The sequence below is a fragment of the Ammospiza caudacuta genome, chromosome 4, assembly GCF_027887145.1.
Source record: "Ammospiza caudacuta isolate bAmmCau1 chromosome 4, bAmmCau1.pri, whole genome shotgun sequence".
In the NCBI taxonomy this organism is placed as follows: Eukaryota; Metazoa; Chordata; class Aves; order Passeriformes; family Passerellidae; genus Ammospiza; species Ammospiza caudacuta.
Genome location: NC_080596.1, coordinates 61,735,909 through 61,763,272, shown reverse-complemented (window position 1 = coordinate 61,763,272; position 27,364 = coordinate 61,735,909). Strand labels below are relative to the sequence as shown.

The following is a 27,364-nucleotide window of genomic DNA, read 5'->3' as shown; positions in this document are numbered from 1 at the left end:
TCCCTGGGCAGGAAAATGCAAAAGACACCGTGTGTTGAACAAACCCCCGGCCCGGCGGCTGGAAAGCCGAGGAACGGCCAGAACCTGGGAGCTGCCCCGCAGCCAGCAGCTGCTGATGGAGCTCCTCCGCAGGGCAGGCAGAGGGACGACACGCGTGCTTCACACTCTGGCCTCCACAGGCCATCTTCTTCTGAGCAATCGGCACTTTCACTGGTAGGACAGAACCTCGTTTTTCAGGAATTCTCTAGACCTTTCAAAAGTGGTCATTTACCTTGGTTTTTTTTAGAAAGTCCCATTCTGACAACACAGTACTATAGGAACTGCTAGCTGGAGAAGCAACTACTGACGTCAAAGTAGCAAAACCTTCTGCAGAATTTAGTCCCCTTCTTATATATTAATTTTCGCAATATTTATATTGACCCTTTTCTACTTAAAATGAATTCTCTTAACTTTAGGTATTTGGATGCTAAGCATAGCTTGGAGGCCAAATACCAAGATAGACTTGTTTTTGTTCTGGCCAAGAGTGTCTTACATCTTTGCTCTGTACCTGTTGGTTGCATATTCATTACCCAAAACATTGGCTTTTACAGTGAGTGACCCATACCTTGCATGAAATTAAGATACTAGTTCAACTACAATTTAAAAAAAAAAAAAGATATATTGAAAATACAGCATCTATTTTACTCCACTTCCTCTGGCAAAGTCATTTTAAGCTTTTTCTCTTCTGAAGCCAGAAATTAATAGAGGGGTGTTTCTCATATAACAAAGGACACTTTTGAGCTTACATATAAGTGTCTGGGGTTCACAAGCCTCTTAAAGAACAGGGAAGAAAAACAAAATGGCAGAAAGGTGGAATCAGTGAATCTGGACAATCACCTATTTAGGTAAACATAAAGAAGTAGTTCCTGTCCTTTATTCATTTTGTCCTGTTCTCAAGAAACAGGTATTTTAAGCCATCTGCAAATTTTCCTTTTGAGAAATGCACTAAACAGGAAGAGAGCCCTATGTTTCTGTCTGGCCTGTTAAATCAAAAGCATAACCAGTCATTCAGGCCACCTCTAGCTCACAGCTACATCCACTGTTATCAGAAATGACATTGTGGGATTACCAAATCCTACTTCTATCTCATATAATGTAACCTTTAAAGAATAACTAAGGAAGATGTTTCCATTTTACAGAGCTTCTATGGGTAACTGTGATAAATAATCTTCATTGCATGGACTATTTTACTTCAAATTATCCAAGAGCATTCCTTGTCACCTGTAATAGAAAGCTCTTTGGTGCTGGTACACATTCTCATCCTGAAATGAAATAATGTAAATGGATACAGAAGATACCTATGGTGGTCTGTACCAAGAGAATACGCTCAAGCTTTTGTAGAGGTGAGGATTTCAATTGCCTCATTTTTTTTTTTTCAGGGAATTATTATGCTATCGCTTTCTACTCCCTTGCCCTAAATTCTTTATTTGGTGGTAAGGAAAATAACAAAAGCAAGGAGTTCACAGAAGTGGCAGCAGCATTGTGTCAGGTTGCAACAATTAAAAGAAGCATTGTTTTATATTCTTACCAGATTTGCCACTACTTCCTTTTGAGCACATAAGTGAATGAGTATTGTGTTGGATACTCAGATCTGTTACTGAAAGACTTTGTACAATGAGCATTTCTACCTGGGATTCTCAGAAAGACATCAAAGTAGTCTGAAGGCAAACAGCTCTCCAGAGGTGAACAGAGTGTTATTACACCTTCAGTAAACCCAGGTGAAGGGGAATGAAGACAAAGATACCCTGAGTCAAGTACAGTATTTAAAATCTACATGAACATCTATTTTACAGAAAAAGCAATGAGATGGGGTGGAGGTCTCCAAGAAAGTGTAATTAGATGGTTAAACAATTAAATATTGAACACCTATTGATCATTTTTGTACAAAGTTTATTAAGATGTTCAGAAGAATGAATTTTAAAAATCATGTAGTAAACAGTAATTTTAATTCAGATTACAAGGCAACTTAAAACACTTAGAGCAATTATATAGCTGACAAATAAAAATACAGCTATAATTACCGTCCCTGAGCAATACTGCATTTTAAATGTTGTAATAAAGAAAGTTACTCAAATGTACCTGTGTATGCAGAAAAAACTGGTAAAACCTTTTACAAATTGAAGACCTGAAGATAAGCAACTTACACTTTAAAGATGTGAAGCATGACTGGTTTTGGCAAATTTAAATATTACATTTAAACAAATCAAGCTGTTAACTTATCCTACAAACTAGTTCAAGTAGTGCTGAATGCACTTTATTTTGGTTTGTCTGATCCTTTGTATTACATACTACTAGGTCCCAACTTTTTTCATTAATGGAACAGTAACAACCAAAGACAATGTGCATTCTCTGTCATTACTAAACATTCCATGTGTTCAGCAATGGTGTGGATTTGGAAGTCAGAGTAAAGAACACAGTATCCTTTGGCAGTCCAGACTTCAAGCAACACTCACAAGGAGTAGATTTTAACAGGCTTCAATACCCAATTTCTACATTCTCCTATTTTCCAAAAGGCATGCCTGGAAAAGTATTTACACAAGGACCTACACAAAGTGGTCTAGCAACCAGATGGTGCCCACGTCTTCAGACAGTTAAGTATCTCAGTCAACATGAACAGACATTTAATAAAAATAAAATGTTATTTTATTTTCCCAACTGAGTATAACTAGTAGCTTTTAAGTTAATATCAGCCTCTTCATTGCTGAGTAAGGAAAATGGCAACTTCATTAACAGGCACTGCTAAGAATGAAAATTTGATTTACAGAAGAAAAAACTACCTGAATACTTTAAAACACTACATACATAAAAGAATTTAATGTGTGCTCCAAATTTCTTGTGTAGTGTTAATATTGTTCATTGTATTGCTGGTTATTCACAGCTTGATCATCCACCTTTGGCTGTGGACAAACTGTATGAGTACCAGTAGAATTTATTTATTTAATTGATGGCACTGCCAAATGTCAACCAGCTTTCCCTTTCCCTTATCCATACATTTTTTAAACACTAGCAGATCTGAATTCAAGACATTAGATAGTAAAATATTTCCTATATGGTAACACATATAACAGCAGAAATTTAAGAGATCAAGAAATGCCTCCTGTAAGTAAGTTTACAAGTACAAACACAGGTTCCAGATAACAGTATTTTACCTGTCAATTCAAATGGAAAGAATATAGTATTAAAACCCCACAACACTTGATTTAAGTATCACTTACTTCCAAATCAAACAACACGATTTGAGCAGGAAGTTTGAGTAGGTAACCTCTGAGGCCCCCAGAGATAATATTTAAAGGTCCCTTTCAGCACTAACTATTCTATGGTGCTATTACTTACTACCCATGTGCTTAATACTCAAATATAAATAGAAGCTTTACAAAGCTTTACAAAACTAAAGGCTTCATGTTACTAAGAGATGTACAACATATTTATCTTCCAATTATTGACTAATCAGCTGGTTTTCCTATGGTTATGTCCATTGATTTACAAATCAAGTAGATTAAGAATTACTGTATTAGTCAGAGCAAACAGGCAGTATTAGAAACAACAGAAGTACTGGAATGTAACAGAAGTGACATACACTTTGCAGGATTACAGTTACTTGAGTCCTTCACACGAAGCTGAAAGAAAAGAAAAAAAAAATTTAATAAAAATCTTTGTATGTTCTATATACTGCACAAGCTCTATCAAAAATGAATTAATGATTTAGGAACATCAAGTAATAACTTGTCCCTAATAATTAGGCAAATAATTATTTGACCTAATACAGAATTTCCCCACATTCTTCAAGTGCATAGGCAGAACATGGCTAATGATAGAACCAACAAACATGGACACGTTTGTATCAGCAAGTGTCACCCAATATTTTGCCACAGTAAAGAGGTTCTGAACTACGTATTGTATTTTCAGAAGTCTGAGTTTTGTCAGAGTAGAAGTTAATTATCTCCTTAAATCAGGTTTCTTGATATCTCAAAAATAGAGGGGAAAATGCAACAGTGGTTCAGCTTGTTATTAAAAAAAAAAAAATCTGAGTTTCACCATCCCAGACATGAAACAATTTTTGCCTACAACTTTGTCAGTACAAGAGGCTACACTCTAAATCCAGCAATCCAGCACAGTCTTCTTTTTGCTGCATTCCTAAAAATGCTGAGGGATCTCCTCATTAGAAAGTGGCAAGCAAAGCCAAGCAGGCTTCCTCCCCATTCCCTTGAGAAGTACAACAAACAAGACCTGCTGAAGGAGGAGCTGCCCTGGATGATATGAGACCCCTGTGATACAGGGGACATCCTATTTACTGAGCTGTGTTTGGTGTCATCCTTAGCTTTTTACATTTCACTGGATTAATTTGATAAGTATATCTAACAAAATATGTGGCAGTTATTGAGAATGCATTTTTCCAGTCAACAAAACAGATGGGTTGGCCTTTGAAAAGTTCTTTTTAAAAGAACAAATAACTTCTCCTATCTGGCAATTTTCCACACAGCAGGTTGATCTGGACTGTGCATCACAGAAAATGAAAACAGCACACTTGAAGACAAAGACATGACAAAGATTTTTAATTTAAAAAAAATGGAGAAGGCAACATCCATGGATGTTGATATCTTCTCCCCTTTACTATCAGGTCAAACAGCTTTACTAAGGTACCCCAGGCTAGGTAAAAGCTGCAGGTTTTTGGTCTATACATCCCCAAACCGTCCAATGTCACTAATGTTTCTTTTCAATGTCTAGAATGGAATTTTAGAGAAGTGGAAAGGATATTCTCCCCCTTTTGATAATTGCATGTTCTCTGTTTTCTCTATATGCCACAAAATGTCACAATTTGAAGAATGCCCACAAAACATAGAGAAGGAACCCCTAAACAGCCTCCCAATCCTTAAATGTCTAACAAAGCACTTCCCACAACAAGATAAATACTTTTATGTGCTTAAAAAATTCAATTATTTACCTGAAGGGCTTATCCCAGGAGTGACACAAGCATCACAATACCCATGAACTGAATGAAGAGCAACACAGGTGTCAAAAATGACCAGACAGGCCACAAGGCAACATTGAAACTGGGAGTAAAAGCAGAAAGTATTTGGTAAGTTCAGTTGTCACATTACAGAAACGTCAGGCATACAAAGAAAACATGTCAAAAGAAGAAGTAAGACTTAAATTACTTAACCTGGAAATATACTTTGTTTCTGAAAACAAAACACATCAAGGGTAAAGGGTAAAGATACCTTTTACTTTCAGAAAATCTGTATCTGAAGCCCCTGATAATTACCTACTCTGATTTTTCAATAGGCATACATTACAGCTGAGAGAAGCTTTAATCTGAACTTTGATCTTGACAGATTTCAGTTAACTGAAGAGACAAGGGGAAAACCAACTTATTTTACATCTAACTTACAAGAATTACAGATTTGACTAATTATAAACCATAGGGAACTTTTATTTTCTTCAATCTTCCTTTTTTCACCATTGCAACAAATACTGACTGATACCCTGTCAAGAGGTAACAATTTTGCTAAACAAGAGGAAATCAATTTTCATGCAGAAAGCAAATAAATTAACTGGTACAATGGAATTTTCTTCATTCACATGTGCTCAGTTCTCATACAATCTCATAAGTAACGCAACTCTTACTAAAAGTACCATTCTCAGACAAAATATAAACCCTTAAAGCTCATATGGCAATAGTCAGAAGTCTAACATTTTGTGTATGTTTGCTAACTTGTAGATTGTTTGATAATGAAGAACTCTGACAGAAACTGATTAAACTGATTTTTTTCTCAGATAGAGAGACTGCACCTTTGTCTTAATTTGTTAACTGCACAAGTTGTTGCCAGAGGTGAGAAATTTACACAAAGATAACTTCAGTTTTCCCCTAAATTTTCAAGACAGAAAAGATCCAGTACATCTCTAAGTACACAATATAAAGTTTCAACTGTTGCAACTCTTGCTTTGTGGATGAAAGTTAAAAGTGCAAGAAATTCTGCTACACAGAACTGGTATTGCCACCAATACACATAGCAGAATTACAGAAATGACAGTTCTTATAAAATGAGCCCATTAACACAGACTTTAGCAGAAGTTTGCACAGTGTTTGAACTCACCAAATTGCTGCTGCTATGAAGGTAGCTGTTGTGATAGGAATCAGTGCAGGGTACTGCTCATCATAGTCCTGAATTCCACAGTACCACTCAAGATACAGTATGCAGTAAAAGGCCACACATAAACACACAGCCAACAAACAAGTGCCACAGGAAAGCCACCAGCTGTGGGAAGAAAAGCACATTAAACCATGTTTAGCACAGTCACACTGCAGTTTGCCCAGTAATCTTCACTCCAGTCACCAAACAGAACAATATCTGTTAAAAACACAATTGTGGCCTAGAGTTCCTGTGGGTTTTACCTTAAAATGGTCTTACAAAACACTTTTTGCCCTTAAAAGCTGTTAAATTGACTTTAATTTTGCAATGAAACATTCCTTTCATATATTGTCCCCTCAAATATTTTGGAAATTCAATGTGACAGACCTTGTCAGGAATCTACTATACTACCACACCAAAACCACTTTGTCAATAATAAAGTAAAATAGGCTCCACTCCAACTGTGCTTTTCACTATAAATTAGACTGGTGATCTTTGTGCAACAGAAATGCTGCAGGAAGCTTTCATATGATTTCAGTCTGGGAACTCTCAAATTTAACAAGAAGCATGAAGATTATTCTTTACAACTGCTGAAGAAAACCATGGAGAAATGCAGAATTTTAAACTCAGATTCATAAAAACACAGGGTATGTGATTAACTAGGGAGAGACACTTTTGAGCCCCTTTGAGGATACACTTCAAGACTAGTTCAGATAAGGTAACTTGGGAGGAAGATGCACTTTAATAAAATCTTATCTGAAGGTGTATTAACAAATAAAAATTTTGAAAAATGAATCCTTACCATAACTTGATTACTATATTACAAAAGGTAACCCAGGATCTTCCTGCTCAGGTACCATGTGCTCTGGAATGGTACAGCAAACATAATATGCTGGTTTGAAATTTACTACCACTGGAGAATCCTGCACTCAGAGAACTGCAGCCATGGCCTACCTACACAAGCAGTGCAGGAAGACAGGGTTGTAACCCCAAATTCTGATTACACCTTGGAGTCACTGGTTTTGCTTTCACAGTGAGCTGTATGAAGGGTATAACAGCCTGGGAGAGCAGCCCCAGAGACCCCCCCAGCACAGAGCCCTGTGCAGCTTCCACGTACTGATATAACAATGCCAACAGCAAGGTGTTTTAAAAGCACTTCCAGCTATCTAAAAACATTTAACATACATCAATCCCATTGAAAATAATTTAATAGAAAATAAATGGACTAGAAGTAAAAATTACTTCACAGAAATTATTTCACTAATCTTTTGCTGACCTACTCAAAATCATCTACAAATCTTCTAGAGAAATGAAAACTTCTCTTTGAACTCTATGTATTAATTTCAGGGAGTTTATAAAAAATAAAATCAAAACCTAAATACTTCAAACAAAACAGGCAGCTATTTCTTGGATTTAAATGAAAACTTGAAGGTACAGTATTAAAATGTTTGGTATTTAGTCTGTACAAAGACAGCTCAGTAGAGTTTATAGAGAAAAAAACGACTGTAGCAAATTTTAAACACTGTATTTACTTTAAAATCAGTTAAATAATATCAGCTTAGGTGGTCACCTGGTCCAACCTCCCTGCTCAAGCAAGCTCAGCTACTGCCAGTTGCCCAGAATCATGTCCAGATGGTTTTTGAGTATCTCCAAAGACAGAGACTCCCCAACCTACCTGGGCAACCCATCCAGTGCTCAGACACCCTCACAGTAAAAAAGTGTTTCCTAATCTTCAGAGGGAAACTCCTCCATTTCACTTGGTGCCCACTGCCTCTGGTCCTGTCCTGGACACCACTGGAAAGAGCCTGGCTCTGTCTTCTTTGCACCCTCCCTTCAGGTATTTACATGCATTGACAAAATGCCTCTGAGCCTTCTCTTCTCCAGGATGAACACTCCCAGGTTTCTCTATTCCTACTGCAGATCTTGTTCATCCATTATTTAAAATACAGTGACCAGATGTAACAAACTGAGTATGATTATAGGACTAAAACACACCTTTTTGTAAGAAAAGATACCTTACCTCTCTGCTTGCAGAGTTTCTTTGATATTTTTTAAAAAATCAAAGTAGTATGTCACAGCTATTGATGCCAAAATCCAGAATGCAGAATGAATATTCAGTCTGTTAAGAGGCCTCATCTTCTTCTGTACAGCTGTAGACTCTTCTGTAAAGAAGAACATAATTATAGCACTAAAGCCAGTCATTAAATGAAGTATGATTATAGTTACATAAAGCATGATACTTTATCTTTTTAATTCATTTATCTCGGGAAATTATTCTACTCATCATAATACACTTTGTGCTACAAATATTCTGAAGAACTCTGAACATTTACTGAAATGAAACAGACTAAACAAAGTACCCTTTGATAAAAGGATAAAGCAGTAACAATCAGCACAACACTGTATCTGTGTATCTTTTTAGGAAACAGCTGACTAGATTTTCTAAAGGTTGTTTAACTAATGAAAAAGCCCTGGTTTTATGAAACAATTTTTATTAATTTAGCATATAGAATTTCAGGTTGCTACATCACTAATTTATTTTTATCCTTCTTTATGAATTTTAGTATTTGCAAAACGATTGCAGGCATCATTTTCTTGTTCTCAACTGCAGATAATTCACAAATTTTCAGCTGCAGCTTCAGGAGCTAGCTGGACTTATGCTGCGCACCTTCAGCAGGCAAACTGCAACTATCATTGTGCAGGAAACGACCTTCTCTTTCTCCCCTCATTACCACGTACTGTTTTAGAGAGAGGGAGACATCAGAGCAAGCAGATAAGAAAGCCATTTTTGTGCACGACAGTAACCACGTAAAACAGTATTTATACACACTGTCACAAAAGGTGTCAGAGGTAGTTTTGGTGTCTCTGAAGTTTATCTCAGGAGCTCCTGGTGGGCCGTGTGCCTTCAGCACTGTCACATGTGCCGACTCCTCCACACGCACCGCCACCAGCCGAGCGTACTCACAGCTCTGCTGGAGCTTACAGACAGCTTTATTTTTCATTTCCTACATTCCTCGTCATCCTACTGGAGCTTGGGCCCGGAGCACTCGAGTATTTCATCCGCATCAGGCAGATCAGGCAGTCGGCTGCTGCCAGCCCCTCGCATCCCCCGCGCCCAGCTCGCAGCCAGGAGCGGACACCTGAGGGCAGCGGGGCCGCGCTCCGCGCCGCTCCGCCCGAGGCGGCTCCGCTGCCGTCCCAGCGCCCGCCCGGCGGGGCCCGGCACCGCTCCCCGCGCCCCGGCACCACCCACCGGCCGTCCCGCCGCCCCGGGCAGGCGCCTGCGGCTGCTGCGGGTCCCGGGGCTCCGGCCCGCGCCGCCCCGGGCGCCGCAGCCTCGGGAGCGCGTCCCCGCCGCCGCCGGGCTCCATGTTGGGCCGCTCCGGCAGTGACGCGGCGGGGCGGGAGCGCGGCGGCCGCCACCGCCCTGGCGTGAGGGGCAGCGGCGGCGGCCGGGCCAGGGCCCGCTGTACGGGATCCAGAAACAGCTTCGGGAATCGCGCTGAGCCCCTCTGGAGGGAGCGAGCACTGCCGTGTACAGCCGAGTGCCGCACTGAAGGCTGTGGTGCCGAAATGATTCAGAAAAAAACCCCAAAAAACTCTGTGGGTAGAAATGTTTTCCTCGTCTGCCAAGCAGATGTTCTCCACGGCAGATGTTAGGGAAATCTCGATTTCTGTGACACAAGCCAGTGGTGTAGGTTAAAAATGATTGTGGCATGATGCTAATTACACCAAGCTCTGAGGTTTGATCAGCGTACGGGCCGCTCACTCAAGGGTTGGATTCCATGACCCTTCTGGAACCCTCCCCACTCGGAATATTGTGGGACTGTGAAATGCAGAGCTCTGGGGGCTTTCCAGAGCCACGGGAATCCTGTAGCACTCGAGACTGCAGCTCGTAACTGCAATAATAAACATATTTGCAAGACAAACTATGTCAAAGTTAAATAAACTAATAAAATGGTAAAATAGATTGTTTCAGTTCTGTAGTTGATATCTGCGTAGCTAGATACAAAGTCACATTAGCATGTTTCTGAAAACAAAACCTTGAAACCAATTGGGCTTTCTTGTTTACTCACACGGACAAATTCAAAACTACTCAATTTTGCTGGAAGGTTAACCTTAGGTCTGGTCATTATAAGAATAATATGAATATTAAGAGTGAATATGTGTGCTGCATATTCTGGGGTGTGTTCAGTGATCAAGCCATTAACATAAAACATTTAAAATAGAAAATTGTTTCTAATAGTAATGATTGATTAGGTTAATTAGATGATCCATGTGATTGTTACAAAACCTGTGCTTTCTCAGAGAAAATTTGGTGGCAAAACATTCCACTTGAGGCAAAAATCCTGCTGACTTCAATGTGGAAGTACCTGTCCAATACAGCAGCTGTTACGTATAGCTTTACTGTGGGATTAAATGTAGAAATACTCAATGAAAGCTCAGATTATTATCAGGGAGGTTGAAGAAACAAGAACCTAATTTCAGTACATGTGTTTTACTTACCAAAATCAAAATAACTGGCTGTATATAGGTAAAAGTTCAAAAATCCAATGTTTCATAACCTGATTGTACTTTTCCTCTCAGGAGGCAAAATATTTTGCATTAAAACAATGATTATGAGAAATGTGTTAAATTTTCACTTACCACATGCATCCTTTGCATATTGTGCAGCATTTATCAAGAGAAATGCCTTGCAGATGCTTCCTTTGTAGTTTTATATTGAAAAAACAGGAAAATAAAAAAGAATGGAATGTAGGCTGTGGATAAATAATTACATATTTTATCAGTAAACTCTAAAAAAACTAAAAAGATCGCTAATTTTAGGCAATCCTAAGGGAAGAAACTAACTGGTAGAAACTAATTAGGGTAAAAGCTAAACTTTCTGTGACTTGCACTGTTTTTAAGCAGTTCTAAATCTGCTGGCTAACTGTATTTTCCTGAATATACTATTGTGTGTTTTATTAATGACTGAGATTCTAGGGACAAGGGAAAACGGGGTTCTCATTGTTCTTTATTACTGCACATTGAATTTAAGTATATTCAGCCTAAAAGATACAAGAACAGAAAAAATAAATCTTTTTCTGCAGAAAGACAGGCCTTCATTTACACCTGAATTTCATGTGAGAGGTGTCATAGTAAGTAGAAATTGTTTTCCCAGCCTTAGAACATGTATCACATAAGGGCCAACCACACTGCAGTCCTTATGACTACAGGGATTATTCTTTATGTAGTTCAGTTGAATATTTTGAAGTTAGCAGCTCATGGGAGATCAGAGCTCTGCTTTCTTATCAATGAAATAGAGGTTTCTTTGTTTTATTTCCTTTGAGTGAAATGACTACCTCAGCCTTCACTTTCATCTTAGTGATTCAAATAAGAAACAAAGGAAATCTTCATGCACTTTCTTTGCAAAAGCTATTCATAGGATATATCTTTGATTTAAACATAGCAATTAAATAAATATGTATGCTTGGAAAGGTTAAGATCTGTCAGTGTTGTTAAACTGAACACTTCTGTTTACCTACAGAGTAGGTATTGTGCAAAGAGCTGAAATAAGAGCTTCCTTCCTGGGCTCACTATTGACCTTAACTGAGACCGCTCATGTTCTGTGTTTGTAGAGCTGAGATGTTTTCTGTGATCTTTTCACAGTGCTTCTCTGATTCAGATATTATTAATCTGCCAAAGAATAGATAGTGATCAGGAGCTGAACCGAGACTGTCACAAAATGAACAACATAATTAACAAAGCATCTAATCAGCGGTCCTGTTATGGATAATTAATTCTTCCAAGTTAATGTTTAACAATACTCTCATGAAAGTTAAAAAGTATTTTAAAATGTGATGCTTGATGTGATAACTTTAGTTAAAACTCTGTGAAATAAATTTGTGAATTTGAAGTTTCAGTGAAAGAAATGTACAAAGGGCAGAGCTTGCAGAAATTTTCTCGTGAACTGTAATCCCGGACTCTCACATAATATGATTCAGTTTCCACATCTTGGGAACTTAATTCAACACCTTCACATTCTTTTATTTTAAGTAGAAAATAATACTTTGTATGTTAGTTGAATGTCTTTAAATATTCAGGTTTTTTGGTTGTAAGCTGAATTTTGGAATCTATTTGGATATTTTGAATTTTATTTTCTTATTGCTTACTGAATATTTGCTGCTTAGTGACTAGTTGGTTATATGTTAATTTACAAGTAATTCTTAATGGCATACAAATGTGGTAGTTTTTTTGTGTCTCTTGACCAAGTAGATAAAAAATTTAGAGTTTGAATTCCCAGTTAAATTCTCACTTTTAGGAAGTCAGATTAGTTTTCTAATATTCCAGCCAATTTTCATAGCTTTTTCCCTATTACAGAAATCAAAAGCTAAATTAGTCCAAATGTTATCTGTTCACAAAACACCTGACTGGAATTTTCTTCATTTCATATCTAAGTGGGATGGGCTCCTTCCTATGTTAAATTTTAGCTGAAGTAGGTTGGATACAATATAGATGTATTTTTTCATTTTGAGGAATAAAATAATAGTGCTATAATAGTCTGTGTTTTCTGTTCACAAACTAAATAAAGTCAGTAGTAATCTGCTGCTTACCTTCCACTATCAGGAGTAAAAGACTGGATGGGTAGAGATTCTCAATCCTTTCTGAACCTATTGTGCATCTGCTCTTACACGGGGTGAAAAAGTAAATACATTGTCTGACTCATCTAGGTAACAAAAAAGCCTCCAAATAGTACAAACAATTCCCCTGCTTTCATCTTGCATTCTTTCAACTGTTTTAAATTCAGTACAATGGAAAAGGACTTAAAAGCATTTGGTGTGAATAACTTAATGCAGATCTGAAAAACAACTGCTGGGTAAAACTCTATTGACTCTGAATGTGGTCCATATACAAACTCCTGAACTCAAGCTGAATTCTCATGCGAGTATTAAATTGCAGTGCAGCCTTGGATTGACCCTTTAGGAAGGAAACAATACATAGAATAGCGTGCTTGATACCAAGAAGGCTCTATATTTAAGCATGCAAGCATTTGAACTTCATGAAGAAAAAGAAAGCAGAAAAGATAAAGGCAGTTTAAAAGGTGAAGAGGCCATCTAGGAGTACAGAAGAAAATGCACCACATGAAGACATCTAATTTATGTAGGTATGTCATTCCTCACCTTGAGAGTTGTCAGCAAATTAGAAAAAAAATAGCTGATGTGAAGTATTTATTTGATAGAAGACCATCTTCGCCCTCAGTTATCCTGATTAGAGATGTTAGTGTTGGACACTTGCCTTTTTATAATCAGCATTTGAAAGATAAGAGGACTGTTCTGTTCTTTCCATCTTTAACTGTGCAAACAACACCAAAATACTTATGCAAATATCCAAAACTCATCCTATTTATCAAAAATAAATCTGTATAAATCATTCTCCTACAAGTAGCTAAGTAAATTTTCTTACTCTCTCCCTTCTAAACCATTTGTTTAGTTTCATTTAACTATGCTTACTTTCTTGAGGGGGTACAATGGCTCTCAAAATGTTTTCCCAAGACTACAGTTTAATGATACAAAGCACTTGGCAGCAATACTCCAGCTATAATTGTTCTTGACTACTCAATCCCCAGTAGTGGTATATAATACCTCTCAGTTTGAGGATTTGATCTGGTTTTAAAAGCCTGCAAAAATGCAGGGGGTGGTGGAGAGGCAAAAACAAATGGCCAGATGTGGGAGAGTGGGAAAGAGAGGGACTTACTGAAACCGATTTCTTTACTTAGGAAAAAGTCTGTGCAACGATGCATCTGTAACAATATGAAAAGAACTTAATTCTTAGGGCATTTAGGAACATCCTAAAGTATGTTTTTTGAATACTGAATGTCAGACCTAATTCACACAGGAAAAAACTTTCAGTTGTGGGAATGGGCAATCAAGTGTATCATTCAACATTTACTGCACAGAAGTATTAGTCTCTCTTGGTGTGGCACTATTTCTCTGTTGGTGGAGGTTAGCATTATTTTAGGCTGTGATAGAATTTTAACTATGGTTTTGGAGATGTCTAGTGCCACCACTGCTTGTGATTTGACTGATGTACTAAAGCAGTGGTTCTCTCTGTTAACAAGATTGGAAAGTACAGTTCAGCATAGCAACATCTCCTTGCTGTGTATTGTGGGATTCAGCTCATGCTGTTTCTGTGGAGTCTTGAAAAAAAAAAAACAACAAACCAAAGCTCTTACATGCTTCATTCACAGTGAAGGTTTTCTTTGTGTCCTTCACAGTTTATTGCCACTTACATATTCTGTAGGGTCAATTTTTCATGTCTTTTGAACAGGTATTGTAATTAATTGGACAACAGACTTAGAAGGAACACTGAGTATTAAACTGTCCAAGACAGACAGGAAGAGAAAGATGTTTCCTTTATAAAGACTGAATTCAGCAATTTGAATTTTTTGCTAGAGGATGATTGCAAAATTCCCATTACTGTTCTGGCTAATCTGCATAACATAAACAGATCTTAAGAACATCAGCTGAGTTCAATTTTTTTCTTCTCATGGAAAACTTACCCAGTGCTAACCTCTGGAACAACTTCTGGTACTGAAAGTTCACCAAAAAAAAAAAAGCTGAAACTTTCAAAGGCATAACACCTGGAACAAAACTGTAGGAGCAAGAAGCAAGAGGAAAGACATTTTCATGGTATAAGACATGGTAAGAAAGAACAGTCTGGGAGAAAATCCTGGTCCTGTCTCATCCACAGAAAACATGAGCCTTTGCCATGTATGGATACTGTACAGTGTCAATAGGTGTGTATTCCTTCTGGAATTCCTTCTCATCAAGAGAAAAGGCCAGCAGAAGGGCAAAAAATTAGAGTACAAAGGTGCACTTAGTGCTTTGAGTTTATACATTAATGGCTGGATGGTGGAAGTTCATTTTGTGGCTACTTCAAGGAACAGAAGTGTGGTTTGAGCCATCTGCAATGCAGGCAGAATTCTGGTTCTTTTTTATTCTGGTTCTTTTTCTTTGTCACCTAAGTGAGATGCAGTGTTCTGAATACTTTCAAGAGGATTTCATGCTGCCTGAGAGGAAGATCCCATTATGTTTAAAAGTACGTTTTTTCTGGTAAACCAAGTGTACGTGAGTTGAGCTTGACTTTAATGAGGCCTTACTTAGGCTTTTTATACTAATTTTGTACTAATGCATTCCATATAGAAGCTTGAGAAGAGGGGTTTAATGGGTGGGCAGGCATCAAGACATGATTTCTGGTCTTCTGTTACTTTCAAGTAGTTTCAGGAACTATAAAACTACTTCTGTTGGAAGCCAGTATTTTACTGCTGCTGTAGCTGAGGTAGCTGAAGTTGTGTAGCAAGAGCAGTTTCTACTAAAAGATTCTAATGAGAAGGGCAAAACACACAAAAGACTGGACAATTCTAAATCTTCTAGAATAAATTTTAAAAGATAAAAATGTGTTTGGAAAGGACTAAGATCTATGATCTGCAATCTTGAAGAAAAAAGTCCAATCTAAGCAAAAAGCTTGAAGGTTTTTCAGCCTTTGCTGCTTGAGAGCATAAAAGCATGAGGATTCAGGTGCAAAAGGAATTACATCCAAGAATTGCAAAGAGAAGCAGTAGATTACCAGGGGTAAAAGGAACTGTATCTTAAAAGTATAAAGGAAAGTTACTAATAAAACTTCCTCTAGTCCAAGTGGAATTTAGAATTCAATATAAAGTAATACTTCCTGTAAAAGCACTAATGGGAAACATAATATGCAGCTTTTCTTGGCTGACAGAGCAGAAAAGAAACTTAGAGGACTTATTCCTGTTTTTTTCTTAAAGGCTAATCTGGGAGAAAAAAGGGGTAAATGTTGAATATATTGACTGAGATATCTTGTAACCTGTGAACACAGCTCAATGTACAGAACAATATGCCTTTTTTCACTTATCTTGCACAAAAACTTTAATATTTGCTCTCTTATTTCCTTAATAAGGGTGAGTGTTACAGCCTTAAAAGTTTCTGAATGAAATCATGTATTGGGTCTCTGTATCCTGTGGTCATCAGCTATGAGCCACTACTCATGTAGGGCTCTGACTACATTATCCTGATGCAATTGGATTATAGCACCAGGTGGGAGGATCAGTTTTCACTGGAGAAAGAATGAACTACTCTAATGCACCAGCACAGTGGAGGGCTGAGCACAACAAATAAGTAGCTGTCCTTTGAAGCTTTTTTCTTCCACTGATTAAAGTCCCTGCTTAAGTGCTTATGCTATAGTTATAATGAAAGCCACTAGCTTTAAACAATTTTCTAATTTCTCCCTTCCTCACCCTGCCACAAAGACACTCACTTCTCAATACAATATTTTAGAAAAGAAAATTTTAACAGTAAGGTATAATTATGGACCTATTTTATGCTGTTTAGAAAATCACTAAAACATTTTCTGGATTAAAACAATACTGGTAAATATGCTGCTTAATTATTGAATAGAAATTAGGGAGGTCCTGCTAGTTTTCTGTCTTCTTGAAGGATTCTCAATGATCTCTGAGGGATTATGCCTCCCTCTGAAACAATTACCACCAAATTTGAAGTAAATTCAATCTGATCAAGACATCATTATTTGCAAGGAGTAAATTAAAGTCCAGACCTGTTGCAAGGGGAAAAGTGAAATTCAATCCTCTTGAGTACTTCATTAATTGTCTAATGAAAAAACATCTAAGTCTGGGATTTTTTTCACTGGAGAGCTGCATGTCAATAATGGAACTATGCATGGACTGGAGTAGCACTTGGAGCCTTCTACAATTAAAGGCATAGACTCATCTACCATACTAAATGTTACTTACCATATTTCATTACATATTACAGATATGACCATACTACAGTATTGCCAGGAACACCCAGAAAGAAAAATATGCCTACAAAGCATACTGCCCCCCCTCTTTCTGCCAACAGAGCAGGAAAGGTAATACTGCAGCAACACACACTGAGGTGATATTATTGTAATTATAACGGCTTACTTGCAACAGACTCCCACTAATGACTGACAAATAGAGGCAAGCATTAGATTCATGTGTGCCAAAACATGAGGGGAAAAAACTGAACATCAGCTGGTGCTGCTTTACCCTTTAGATAGGGAGGGGAATAATAATTTACAGCGTGTTTATTACTCCACACAGGCATCACTAACCCAACCATGGCAATGCACAGGGGAGTACACTGCTTGAACCTTAAAGAGTGATAATAGTTAAAGCAGGAAAGCAAATTACAAGGTCACATCCTACTCTGATAGATCATCTGCATGCTATTGATTTGATATTCCTTATTCCCAGCTTTCAGCTGAACCATGATGTTTGAATACTTAACCTGCTGCTTTGCTTCATTCAGTGATCACTGCAGTAAACCCTGAGCATCAGACACCAGAACTCTGCAATGATAGGATCCAAGATTCTGCTTATCTGTTAGACTGAATAAAAACAACTGTTGCATAGCTTCAACAAACAACTAACACCTTAATTTCATTATGTCCTTTCTTGCAACCTTTACAGTGAGACAAATATGTACTCAAAAAAACTGAACCCAGTGTATCACAGTGAATTTTTAGTATTTATACCTTTAATATAGTTAATATTTCTATAAATTTAAATATTTTTACCATGGAGTTTTATAGAAGTGTACCTGCTTGAAATCACTAAGCAGTTTTTAAAAGCACCATATGACTGAGTGCTTTATAATGCTGTTTTTAACAGAGTATATCATAATAGGAAACTTCCTACATGGAAGTAATTTTACCATTAAGTAAAAACCTACAAAATGTCAGGCAGCTTTGTCCCTTACCTGTAACATTTCTAGCCTAGCTACATTGTTTTGGTGACAGCAATACAACAGCCTCTTCAAAGCATGCATAATTTGTGGATTTATTATGCAATTATAAAGTGACAAGATTCATTATATTTAAGCTTGTATTTTAAAGTAATCTATCTCATCAGTCAATTTTCAGTCCATGTAACCACTTCTATTGAAGTCTATTGCATTACTAATCAAGACTTTCAGTAGGATTGCATATACAGAATCTAATCTAAAAACGCATATCTAAAAACACAGTTTTTAGATTTTCACTGAATGTGCAATATTGCATACACAAATCTGACACTTTATTTATGCATTTTACAACACAGAATCAACAGTTTATTAAAGGCTGCATACACTATCCACAGTGCATAAAGTGGGTATCAGCCATACCATTTTGAGTTTTAGCATGACAAAACATTTATTCCACAGTGGGTTTCTGAATATGAAAATCCTATTTGCTTTCAAAAACAGTTCCTGCAAAAAGCCACACAACCCAGGTCCTGAGAAACATTCATGCCTATAAATTATATTAATTACTGGGAGAACTTTAATACAGTAGGCCAGCAATTATTTTCAATGCCTCTTAAAACTTGTACCAAAAATATACATTTTCCATAAAATCAAAAAATAAAATATCTGAAAAAGGTTCTGTGATAAATCTAGAAAAAGGGCAGGGATCCAGTATTAAAAGTTAAATTCTGCTTTCACATACACAATTCAAATTGATACCAATGCATAGTATTTGTACAGCTCACAGAAGAGTATCACTCCATCTGCAAGATTAAAATGCAACAGCTATGGAAAGTACTTTATTTCACAAGAAGTATGCAAACTGTTTATTTCACAAGTTTCACTTTGTCCTTTAGAACTCTAAATTTAGGATTGTTATTCACTTTCTTATTGAAGATGGCTAGGATGTCCTCTTCTGTTTTGTGACGTTCACCAGCTACTGCGTAATATTGAGCTATCACCTGCACAAAGACAGAGAAAAGGTTTTTAGTCTGTGACTATAATTCCATTGGAAGCAATAACACATTTACATTACTGCATTAAAAGTGCTATGGAAGCTATTGTGCTATTATTCCTTTCCAGAACTAGCACTGAATTTCTTGTGTAATTCAGTAAGCAATAAAAAACCTGTCCTTCAGCTGACATTCTGTTAATTGATATCCCACTAAAAATGTTGAACTTTTTGTTTATGCAATCCAGAATTTTCTGAGCTTCGGCATTACACAAATAAATTCACAAGACCATAGGAGACTAAAAAAAACCATGTTGTACAGTACCTTTTTTCTTAGTTTCTTAATTGAAATTTCATTGTCTGGAGCCTGTTTCAGAACTGCTTTGATGGTTCCCTTCCAGTTGAATTTACCTAGGAAATAATTAAATGTACAACACTGTTAGTGAAAGGAGGTATTCTGGGTCTTCTTCTCTGCTAGTAACCAGCCATCAATCTCCTAATTTTGGAATCAGTTTGGCTACCACAACAGTTGTTAACTGACTGAACCTACAACAGGAGGGTGTCTTAAGCATAAAAGTCATCAGCTGTTCCTGAATATAAAATGGAATGCAGATGAAGAATCACCACAGTACTTGAACAACAGGGGTCACAATTGTTTTTACTTAACTTGTGCACTTCAGCTATTAAGCAGAAACTCTTAATGCAGGGATAGTTAAGATCCTGTCTTTTCACACTTAAATCAAAGGCAGTCAAATTTGACCATACCACCTTCAGAGGTCATTAATTGGTAGTTATAAATAAATGATCTGTATGTTCAAACACAGTCAGAGCAGGACAGGTGATAGGCAGAAGTAGGTTTATGTAAGCATAAACTAAGGTCCAATTTATGATTCACTGAGCAAAAATGGGGATATGAGAGATACCAAGAGGTCTAAGAGTTGTTACCCTTTTTGTTGTGCTGTCTAATGGGCATGGCAGCAGGGAAAGAGATCCACTGTGGTGAAACATCAGTGTCCACTGGAATCAAGCACAGCCAAAGGCTGCCAGCACAGCACAAACAACAAATTAGAGAAGTAATTCATTATCAGGTGTTAAGAGTAGCACAGGCTACTTACTCTGGAACAGATGTGTATACTGAGTATACACACATTCATGTATGCTGAGGCACAATTTATATCATGGCTTGCTACAGAAGCTGTGTTTATAGCATTAGGTCTTTTCCAGAGTAGTTTTGTAACAATCTAAATTGTTCTTTTAAAAATACCTTTATCTGTTCCCACATTTTCTTCATTGTCATTGACGTCTTCTGTTTCCATGTCTTCTGAAATGCTTTCAGTTTTCATTCTCTTTGTTTTGGTATGAGGTTCCTCTAGAGATGGAATTGGACAAAACACACACAAGAAAGATTTAAAATGAGAAATTCTGACATGGCTTAAGTTTTTGTTCTTTTAACGTGAGTTTATATTTGCAAAGTGGTTTAGGTTTTATAAAATAAATGTACAGTCATTGTTAAAAATAATCTAATTTGTATATCTTATGCACTACTTCAAAATTCTACTTAGTAGTAGTATGCCTACAAAGTAGGTAGTTTATTGAGCTGTGGAATTGAGAAAAAGCCTCTTCAAAAAGAACATGAATATAAATTGTATGATGGATACCTTCTACATGTTTATGTTTGCGTTTCTTTACATTTGTTTCCTCTTCTGTTTCACTGTGATTGCCATTTCCATTTATTTCACATTCATCCTCCACAGTCTCTTTTCCTTTTTTGGACTTTTTAATCTTTTTTACTTCTTCCTGGTTTTCCAATTTCAGATCTTTTTTCTCCTTCTTTTTATTCTTTTGTCTCTCTTCTTTTCGTTCCCTCTTATTCTTTTTTCTCTCAGTTTTTTCATCTGTAATTCCATTTGCTTCTGCCTTTGTATTTTCCCCAGTTTCTGCAGGCTGCTGCTCTTCCTTCTGTTGTGGTTTGTCTTGTTCCTTTTCATTTGAAGTCTTTTGTTGAAAGAAAGATAATTACAGTTTTCAAATGTGCTTTTTGACATTGCAACTTTCCTCTACTAGATCATTGGTAACTGTTCACAACACTGATATCCTGAAATAATTTAAATTGCTCACATATGATGTTACCAGTTACCTGAGAAGCAGCACCAGTGAACTAATGTGCTTCATTCTTTTAACTTAACAGACCAAATGCTAATGAACATCACAGGAGAAATATTATCTTACAATATATGTAATTCCTAGTTGAAGTAAGTGTCTATTGTGTTTTAAATTATTTGTTAAACGTAATTAAGGAAGTGACAGCTCTTTAATTTACACAAACAAAACTACAGCACATTACAGCAAGATGCAGAACTTATTCCCAAATACACAGCCCTTGAGTAATAATCTCTTTTGCCATCCTGTCTTGAATGTGTCTGGGACAACAAACCATTATGACATGGTGCTAAAAAAGGCACTCCTGCTTGAGAATTCCAATTAAGTATATACACTTCAAGGTATGTATTACCAATCATATTTTAAGATCTTTTTAAGATTTCTTAAAAGTGAATTGAAATGCTGTGTTATATAATTTATTTTAATGCTATGCTCTATGAACAGTAATTGTTTACATTTGTGTTTAAATAAAAGGTTTTCAGATTGAAGACCTCTTATAAATTAGTGTAAGTCAAGGGAGAACTGCTTATGACTTTAGTGAAGTTGTATAAACTCAGTATTAATGCTCCAGCAAAACAGTGTTCAGAATTTATGTTATGTTCCATCCTTTACTAAATGTGCTTCTTTCTTTCCTGGCTCTTACATTTGGATTCCTCAGAAAAACTGCAAATAAACTTAACTGGAATCATCAAATCAGAAACACAAAGCATCATCAAGAGGGGATAATGCCAAAGCTTTGCCTACTCTTCCTCAAAAGAATTTGGGTGAAAGGGGGGAGAGCATCTTTACTCAGCTGAGAAATGAGCTTCTCCAACAGCTCTTGAGTAGCAGCAATAGATGCAAATAAACAACACCCTACCAAAACACAAAGAATTAGGCACTGGCAAAAGGTCAGTGACAAAAGAGTGAGGCCACAATTTGGACAAAGGAATGGGAGGAACTTGCATCACAAACTGGAGGATTTCTCGCCCCACTAATGAATAGGTAAACTATGTGCTTGCAAATTTCTCACTCCAATACACATAAATTTGAGACCAATAAACTCTGAAAGGTGTCTTATTCCATCTTAGTGAGTGATAGAAGATTGGAACAAAGATAAAGGCAGAGCTTTTCCCTTTTTATAGTAGCATAAATTAGCCTTCTGATTATGATGGCACAATCGTGTCACCACGTCCAAATTTTCAATCACAACTTTCTCAGTATGAACAACTTCAGCAACAGTTCTGTGTTCCACAAATTAACAATTTAGTCGAGAAATATTACATCATAACATAATCTGTTGGAACTATGGGAGACAATGTTTCCACTAACATCTACAAAGGGAGTCTGAAAGGTTTTCCTTCAAACATTTGGAGTGCATTCCCATTTTATAATGTACCTCCAGTTACACTTACATTTCTGGTTGCTTCTGAGAAAACACCCCACACCTGATCTTGCAAATTGCTGTCATTAATTCTCAAACTGTTCTTGATCCAATTCTGTGCATAGAAAAAACAATAATAATTGAAAATATCCTCCAATTTGATTTCTTCATTGCAATATAACTGGTTCTTGTTTTTTATTTTTCATTTAAGAATCAAATCACTGCTTTTGTCTAAGATCTGGTTAGAGGTTACTCCTATTATATATCTCAAGCCTCTTTGCTGAATTATTTTGTGTAATGTCTAGGAACTGTTAGAAGGCTACACCAATTGCCTCCCCAAGTGGTAAATATATACAAAAGATAATCCTGAAGCTTTTTGATACAAATGGCTATGTTAAGGTCTCTCCAAATCTTCTGACTGTTCCCATGAGTTAAAACATTAATGATCTGATCTTATTTATATCTTATTTATTTTGTACTGGACATATGGTCACACTCCTAAATAGACATCTTAGTTTATTACAAGCAAGTATAATTTAAGCAAACAGCTCAATGCAAACATTTCAAAGTTGTTTGGGTTATTGCACGTGTTCCTGGTGAAAATGAAAATATAGCAGTAAATTATGCTGTTCACACTATCTGCAAGAGATCAACTTTTAGAAACGTGGAATTCATTGTTAAATGTAATGTAAAGATTTCTGCATTGCAATAAAAACCCTAGGAAATGTGTATTAGTAAATTGAAACAATTAACTGCAAAAACTTTTGATCTTCTACTGCAATGTATCTTATCAAGAGGAGAGGATCTGGAAAATACTAGTTTTCCTGCTCAGAACATTAATCCTGTAGGGAAACAGTCTAACCCTCAGCTTGCTAGCAGCAATTTCACCACAGCTCTATAAGTTCTATTTGAGTGCTTTGGAAGCAAGGCTGATCTTCTCTCAGCCTCACAATCTGAGGCAAAGAACAGAGGGGGGGGGGGGGGGGGGAAGGCCCATTTGTGAGTAATTCTTCACTTTTAATGAAATTCTTTACACAGTAAATTCTCCACATCTGTAATTTACTTTAGTGAAGCATGCAGAGCAGGAGAGTGTCAGAATACTGAGTAACAGGAAAACCCTCAAAACAGGACCTTGCCTTCAGGAAAAAAACAAAGCCAAGGAAATAAGAAATCTTTAAAAGTATGTATAAGAATTTGGGCATTCAATAGAAATAGCAAATAGTCAAAAAAGAAAGGTATTGAAAACAGAACAAACCTACATATGGAGATTAAGGTTAAAATGCAAGTCTCTGACTTAACACCTAATTAAACTGGCAGACCAAGAGTCATTTTAAGCAAATTTTACAAACACTGCCTATTTGAAATTCAGTTATTACACAATCTGTACAAATGCCCAACTAAGTAATTTGTTCCACCTTTATTAAAAGAGAGTAGCAGCCCCTAAAAAAGTCTATTTTTGTCTTCACTGCACAGATAACTGCAAATCTCTATTAAAACATACCTGAAACTTTACTTTTTTTCTTGGAATGTTATCAAAGGCACGTATTTGCTCCAAAATGTTCCGCACTTTGGGGCTTATGTTGGGCTTCTTCATTACCTCGTGAATTTTCTGAATGAAGAAAAACAGAATTAAATCAGCACAGCAGCATAAGAATCAAATGGTACATATCAGGTGTGCAAGTCTGAAATACACTGGGCAGAAATCACCCAGCACCTACAGCTGGTATCGTCTGTTCATAGGAAATGCTCAAAAAACATAAGAAAAACACTGATCTTTGGCTCTATCACTACTCATTAAATGTGTCAAAATTATCTATATAAACATTTATACCTATGTAGTAAGCAGAGGTAAGCAGGACTGCTCATCAGTGCTTTCTGATAAGTTACAAACTGTAATAAAAACATTTCCAACTAAAGTAACTATATCCCAGAAGGGATTCTTGCAGCATGAAAAAGACCTGCATTAAGAAAAGAAGCTTTTTGGTTTTGGAGTTAATTATGAAAAATCAGGCTTACTTTTGATGCCACAGCTGACATGCATTTCTTCTGGCAGCAGTGCCAGCTTCAACAAGCATTTATCCCTATATGACAGCCCTGGACATTCCTGTGCTATGGGTGTCAGCATGAGAGGAGAGAGGTTAGACCAGGGCCTCATGGCAGCCCCTCGAACAGCACTGCTGCTTGTGGGGGACAAAGGCTCTGGGCTCCCCAGTTCTTAGAGTGCAGCCACTGGACACTGCAGAGCCTTCCTGTACTTCTGAACACCTGGTGACTGAAAGGCTTGTGAATATGTTAAGACTCAGAAAAAGGTGACTGCTAATCCCTCATCCTTCAGTGTAAGAATTACTTACTATTGAAGCAGGCTACCAATGCTCAGTAAGCACCAACACTCACATCATGCTGCCTTTACAAATGTCCCCAAACAGTGTTCAATCTCAACAAAAGCACTCATCTCTGACTTTAATGGTATTCATCACATGCTTCAAGCATGCATGTAGCTTAGCACCTTCTTAGGATGTATTCTACTTGATAGAAACAACAATTCCATGCATAAATGTGATCTAACTTACTGCTAATGAGGTTTTAAATATGTGTTTGAGGTCCTTCCAAAACCTTTGAAGTAAAGCCATAAGAGAGTAGATTCTTGTGTAAGACAGAAAGAGTAGGAAATATTTCTATCCATGCTGGAGCTTCTCCTGTTCAACATATTTACAAAATATCTGACAAGAGGACAGAAAATTTTCCCTATGATATGAAGCTGTTTAGAATGAGAACTATGAGGATTCCAGAAAGATCTTAAGAAAATGAGTGACTAATAAGGTGAATAAAAAGGTGAAATGCCTTCAACACAAATTCACTCAAAGCAAGAAGAAAGGGAAAAGCAATCCTAATTTCACATCTAAAATGGCAGACTTTAGTTGACCATTGGAGCTTAGATACAGTATCTCAGGGTTAAAATAGCCAATGCCATGAAAATGCCAGCACAATGATCAGCAGCAGTGTAAAAAAAAACCAAACAAAAAAAACACCCAAGAGTAGGTTAACTGACCAATAATAGTTAGAAAGGAATAAAGGACACAGAAAACATAATTATGACACGTGGTAAATCTATGGTTCTCTTATATCTTGAACAGCATTTCACAAGCATACAGTAGAGTGGGAAGATTTTAGAAAACCCAAAGATCTAATTTACACATGAAGAACAACTAAGCAGGGTAGGATTTTTGAACCTTGAACAAAGAATATGAGATGAGGAGGAGTGCCTGACAGAGGTCTACAAAAGCATAAAGGGCACAAAAGGGACTGACAACTACCAATGTCTCTTTGTATGCAGTTGGGAACATTACACTAAACCAAACCAGTAAGATATAGATTCAAAACAAAAACCACATTTCTTACCAGGACAAACACAGACCTATCAAGGAAACACCAACAGACAGCTGGGGATATTGGTAAAAACAGATCTCTGGCTTGAGCCAGTACAGGCTCTTTTCTATCTTTGATAATTACAGACAATAGTTACGGTAGGTGTATACAGTATAAACCATACCTGAATCCACTCCTGCTGTTTAGCATCTCCTTTGCTAGCTTTGGCTTCAAAGCCTTTCCCACCATATTTCTGGTCTTCACTTACACACTTGATGTGTTCCTTATAGTCATCACCCCTGGGTAGAAGAGATTTTTAACCACAGGTCACTGAAACGCTTCACTCCTCAAACTGTGCAACACTTAGCCAACCAACAAGCTGAAGTAATAGATTATTTAAATGAACAGATTATTTAAACCTTATTATTGTCAACGTTGAAATTATTAAAATGTGATGTGCTTAAAGTACGTGCTTGTAAGACCACAGGCATTGCTGTCATGCTACAGCTTTCACTGAAAATTTCTGACTTGCATCTCTTGCATTTGTGACAAGAGTGAGCAAGTGAGTCTGCAGAGTGAGCAAGGTTATTTCCCATTCTTTACATACCAGAAATCCTTGCCACAATCCATGCAAGACAGGCACTGACAGTTTCTGCAGATGTTCACATGCTTTTCAACCTGTGCTTTCTTCACGGCTTCTCCACAGGCATTGCACGTGAAAACCACCATGGTGGCGAGCGGTCAGGAGCCTCTTCCTTCCCACAGAAGCGCAGCTCTAGGAATACAAGAAGATTATCTTAATTCACAGCTTGAAAGAAACACCTGGAGGGCCGAAGCGAAACACACCCGTGCACCCACTGACGGCCAGGGTGAGCAGCGCGGTGCAGAACGTGCAAGAGTTCCTTCCCCCTGATGCCCTCCGTGAGAGCAGGGGAGAGCAGTACCGGGAACCAGCAATCCCTGCATCCGCCACGCCAGCAGGGAACTGGTAACGCCCGAACCCATCACCCGAACCCGGTAACCCCCGAACCCGGAACCGGTAACCCCCATACCCATCACCCGAACCCGGTAACCCCCGAACCCATCGCCCGAACGGAGAAACCACCTGTAACTCCTGCACCGGTGACCCCCGTACCGCGCCCACGCCGATACGCGCAGGCGGCGTTCCCTGTCCCGCTCCCTTCCCCTGCGGGACCGCGCCGCTCCATCCCGCTCCCCGCAGCTGCACACCGGTGTCGGCGGGCCCCGCCGAGCGGTAACGCTGAGGAGTGACCGGGCCGCACGGCTTGGGAAGCCCGGCGTGGCCGCCAGCCGAGCTCCTGGGCGGCAGCAGCCGTGCCGTGCCGTGCCGTGCCGCTCCCGCTCCCGTTCCCGTTCTCCTCCCGCTCCCATTCCCCTTCCCCCGCACCTCAGCAGCGGCCGCCGCCCCGCGCGGCACGTGCCGCACCGGCCCCTCCGGCCTGGCCGCCCCGCGCCTGCGCTGCCGCCGCCCCGCGCACCGGAACGGGAAGGGCAACGGGAAGGGGAGGGA

The 27,364-nt window shown here is 38.0% G+C and overlaps 2 protein-coding genes across 2 annotated transcripts; both read right to left on the bottom strand.

Annotated features, from left to right (window-relative positions):
* Positions 1-1,947: 1,947 nt before the first annotated feature.
* Positions 1,948-9,541, bottom strand: TMEM128 (transmembrane protein 128). The gene is made up of 5 exons (XM_058803912.1): positions 9,424-9,541; positions 8,191-8,332; positions 6,135-6,296; positions 4,982-5,090; positions 1,948-3,656 (listed from the first exon to the last, which is right to left on the bottom strand). The coding sequence occupies exons 1-4, from the start codon at positions 9,539-9,541 to the stop codon at positions 4,991-4,993; spliced, it is 522 nt and encodes a 173-aa protein (XP_058659895.1). The 3' UTR covers positions 1,948-3,656; positions 4,982-4,990.
* Positions 9,542-18,078: 8,537 nt separating this feature from the next.
* Positions 18,079-27,323, bottom strand: LYAR (Ly1 antibody reactive). The gene is made up of 9 exons (XM_058803669.1): positions 27,242-27,323; positions 26,441-26,608; positions 26,018-26,132; positions 23,969-24,076; positions 22,499-22,582; positions 20,603-20,939; positions 20,209-20,313; positions 19,270-19,355; positions 18,079-18,954 (listed from the first exon to the last, which is right to left on the bottom strand). Exons 2-9 carry the CDS (start codon positions 26,560-26,562, stop codon positions 18,820-18,822), a joined length of 1,092 nt encoding a protein of 363 aa, XP_058659652.1. The 5' UTR covers positions 26,563-26,608; positions 27,242-27,323; the 3' UTR covers positions 18,079-18,819.
* Positions 27,324-27,364: the final 41 nt, after the last annotated feature.

What these genes read in the sequence shown, in the direction of transcription:
- TMEM128 (XM_058803912.1), bottom strand. Translation starts at nt 9,541, where the DNA reads ATGGAGCCCGGCGGCGGCGGGGACGCGCTCCCGAGGCTGCGGCGCCCG. An exon ending in CCGGGGCGGCGGGACGGCCG is followed by an intron (nt 8,333 to 9,423) that starts GTGGGTGGTGCC and finishes TCTTCTTTACAG; the next exon opens with AAGAGTCTACAGCTGTACAG. An exon ending in TTCATAGCAGCAGCAATTTG is followed by an intron (nt 5,091 to 6,134) that starts GTGAGTTCAAAC and finishes TTTTACTCCCAG; the next exon opens with TTTCAATGTTGCCTTGTGGC.
- LYAR (XM_058803669.1), bottom strand. Translation starts at nt 26,562, where the DNA reads ATGGTGGTTTTCACGTGCAATGCCTGTGGAGAAGCCGTGAAGAAAGCA. An exon ending in TCTCAGAAGCAACCAGAAAT is followed by an intron (nt 20,940 to 22,498) that starts GTAAGTGTAACT and finishes TTTCAACAAAAG; the next exon opens with ACTTCAAATGAAAAGGAACA. An exon ending in AAATGTGGGAACAGATAAAG is followed by an intron (nt 19,356 to 20,208) that starts GTATTTTTAAAA and finishes ATTATTTCCTAG; the next exon opens with GTAAATTCAACTGGAAGGGA.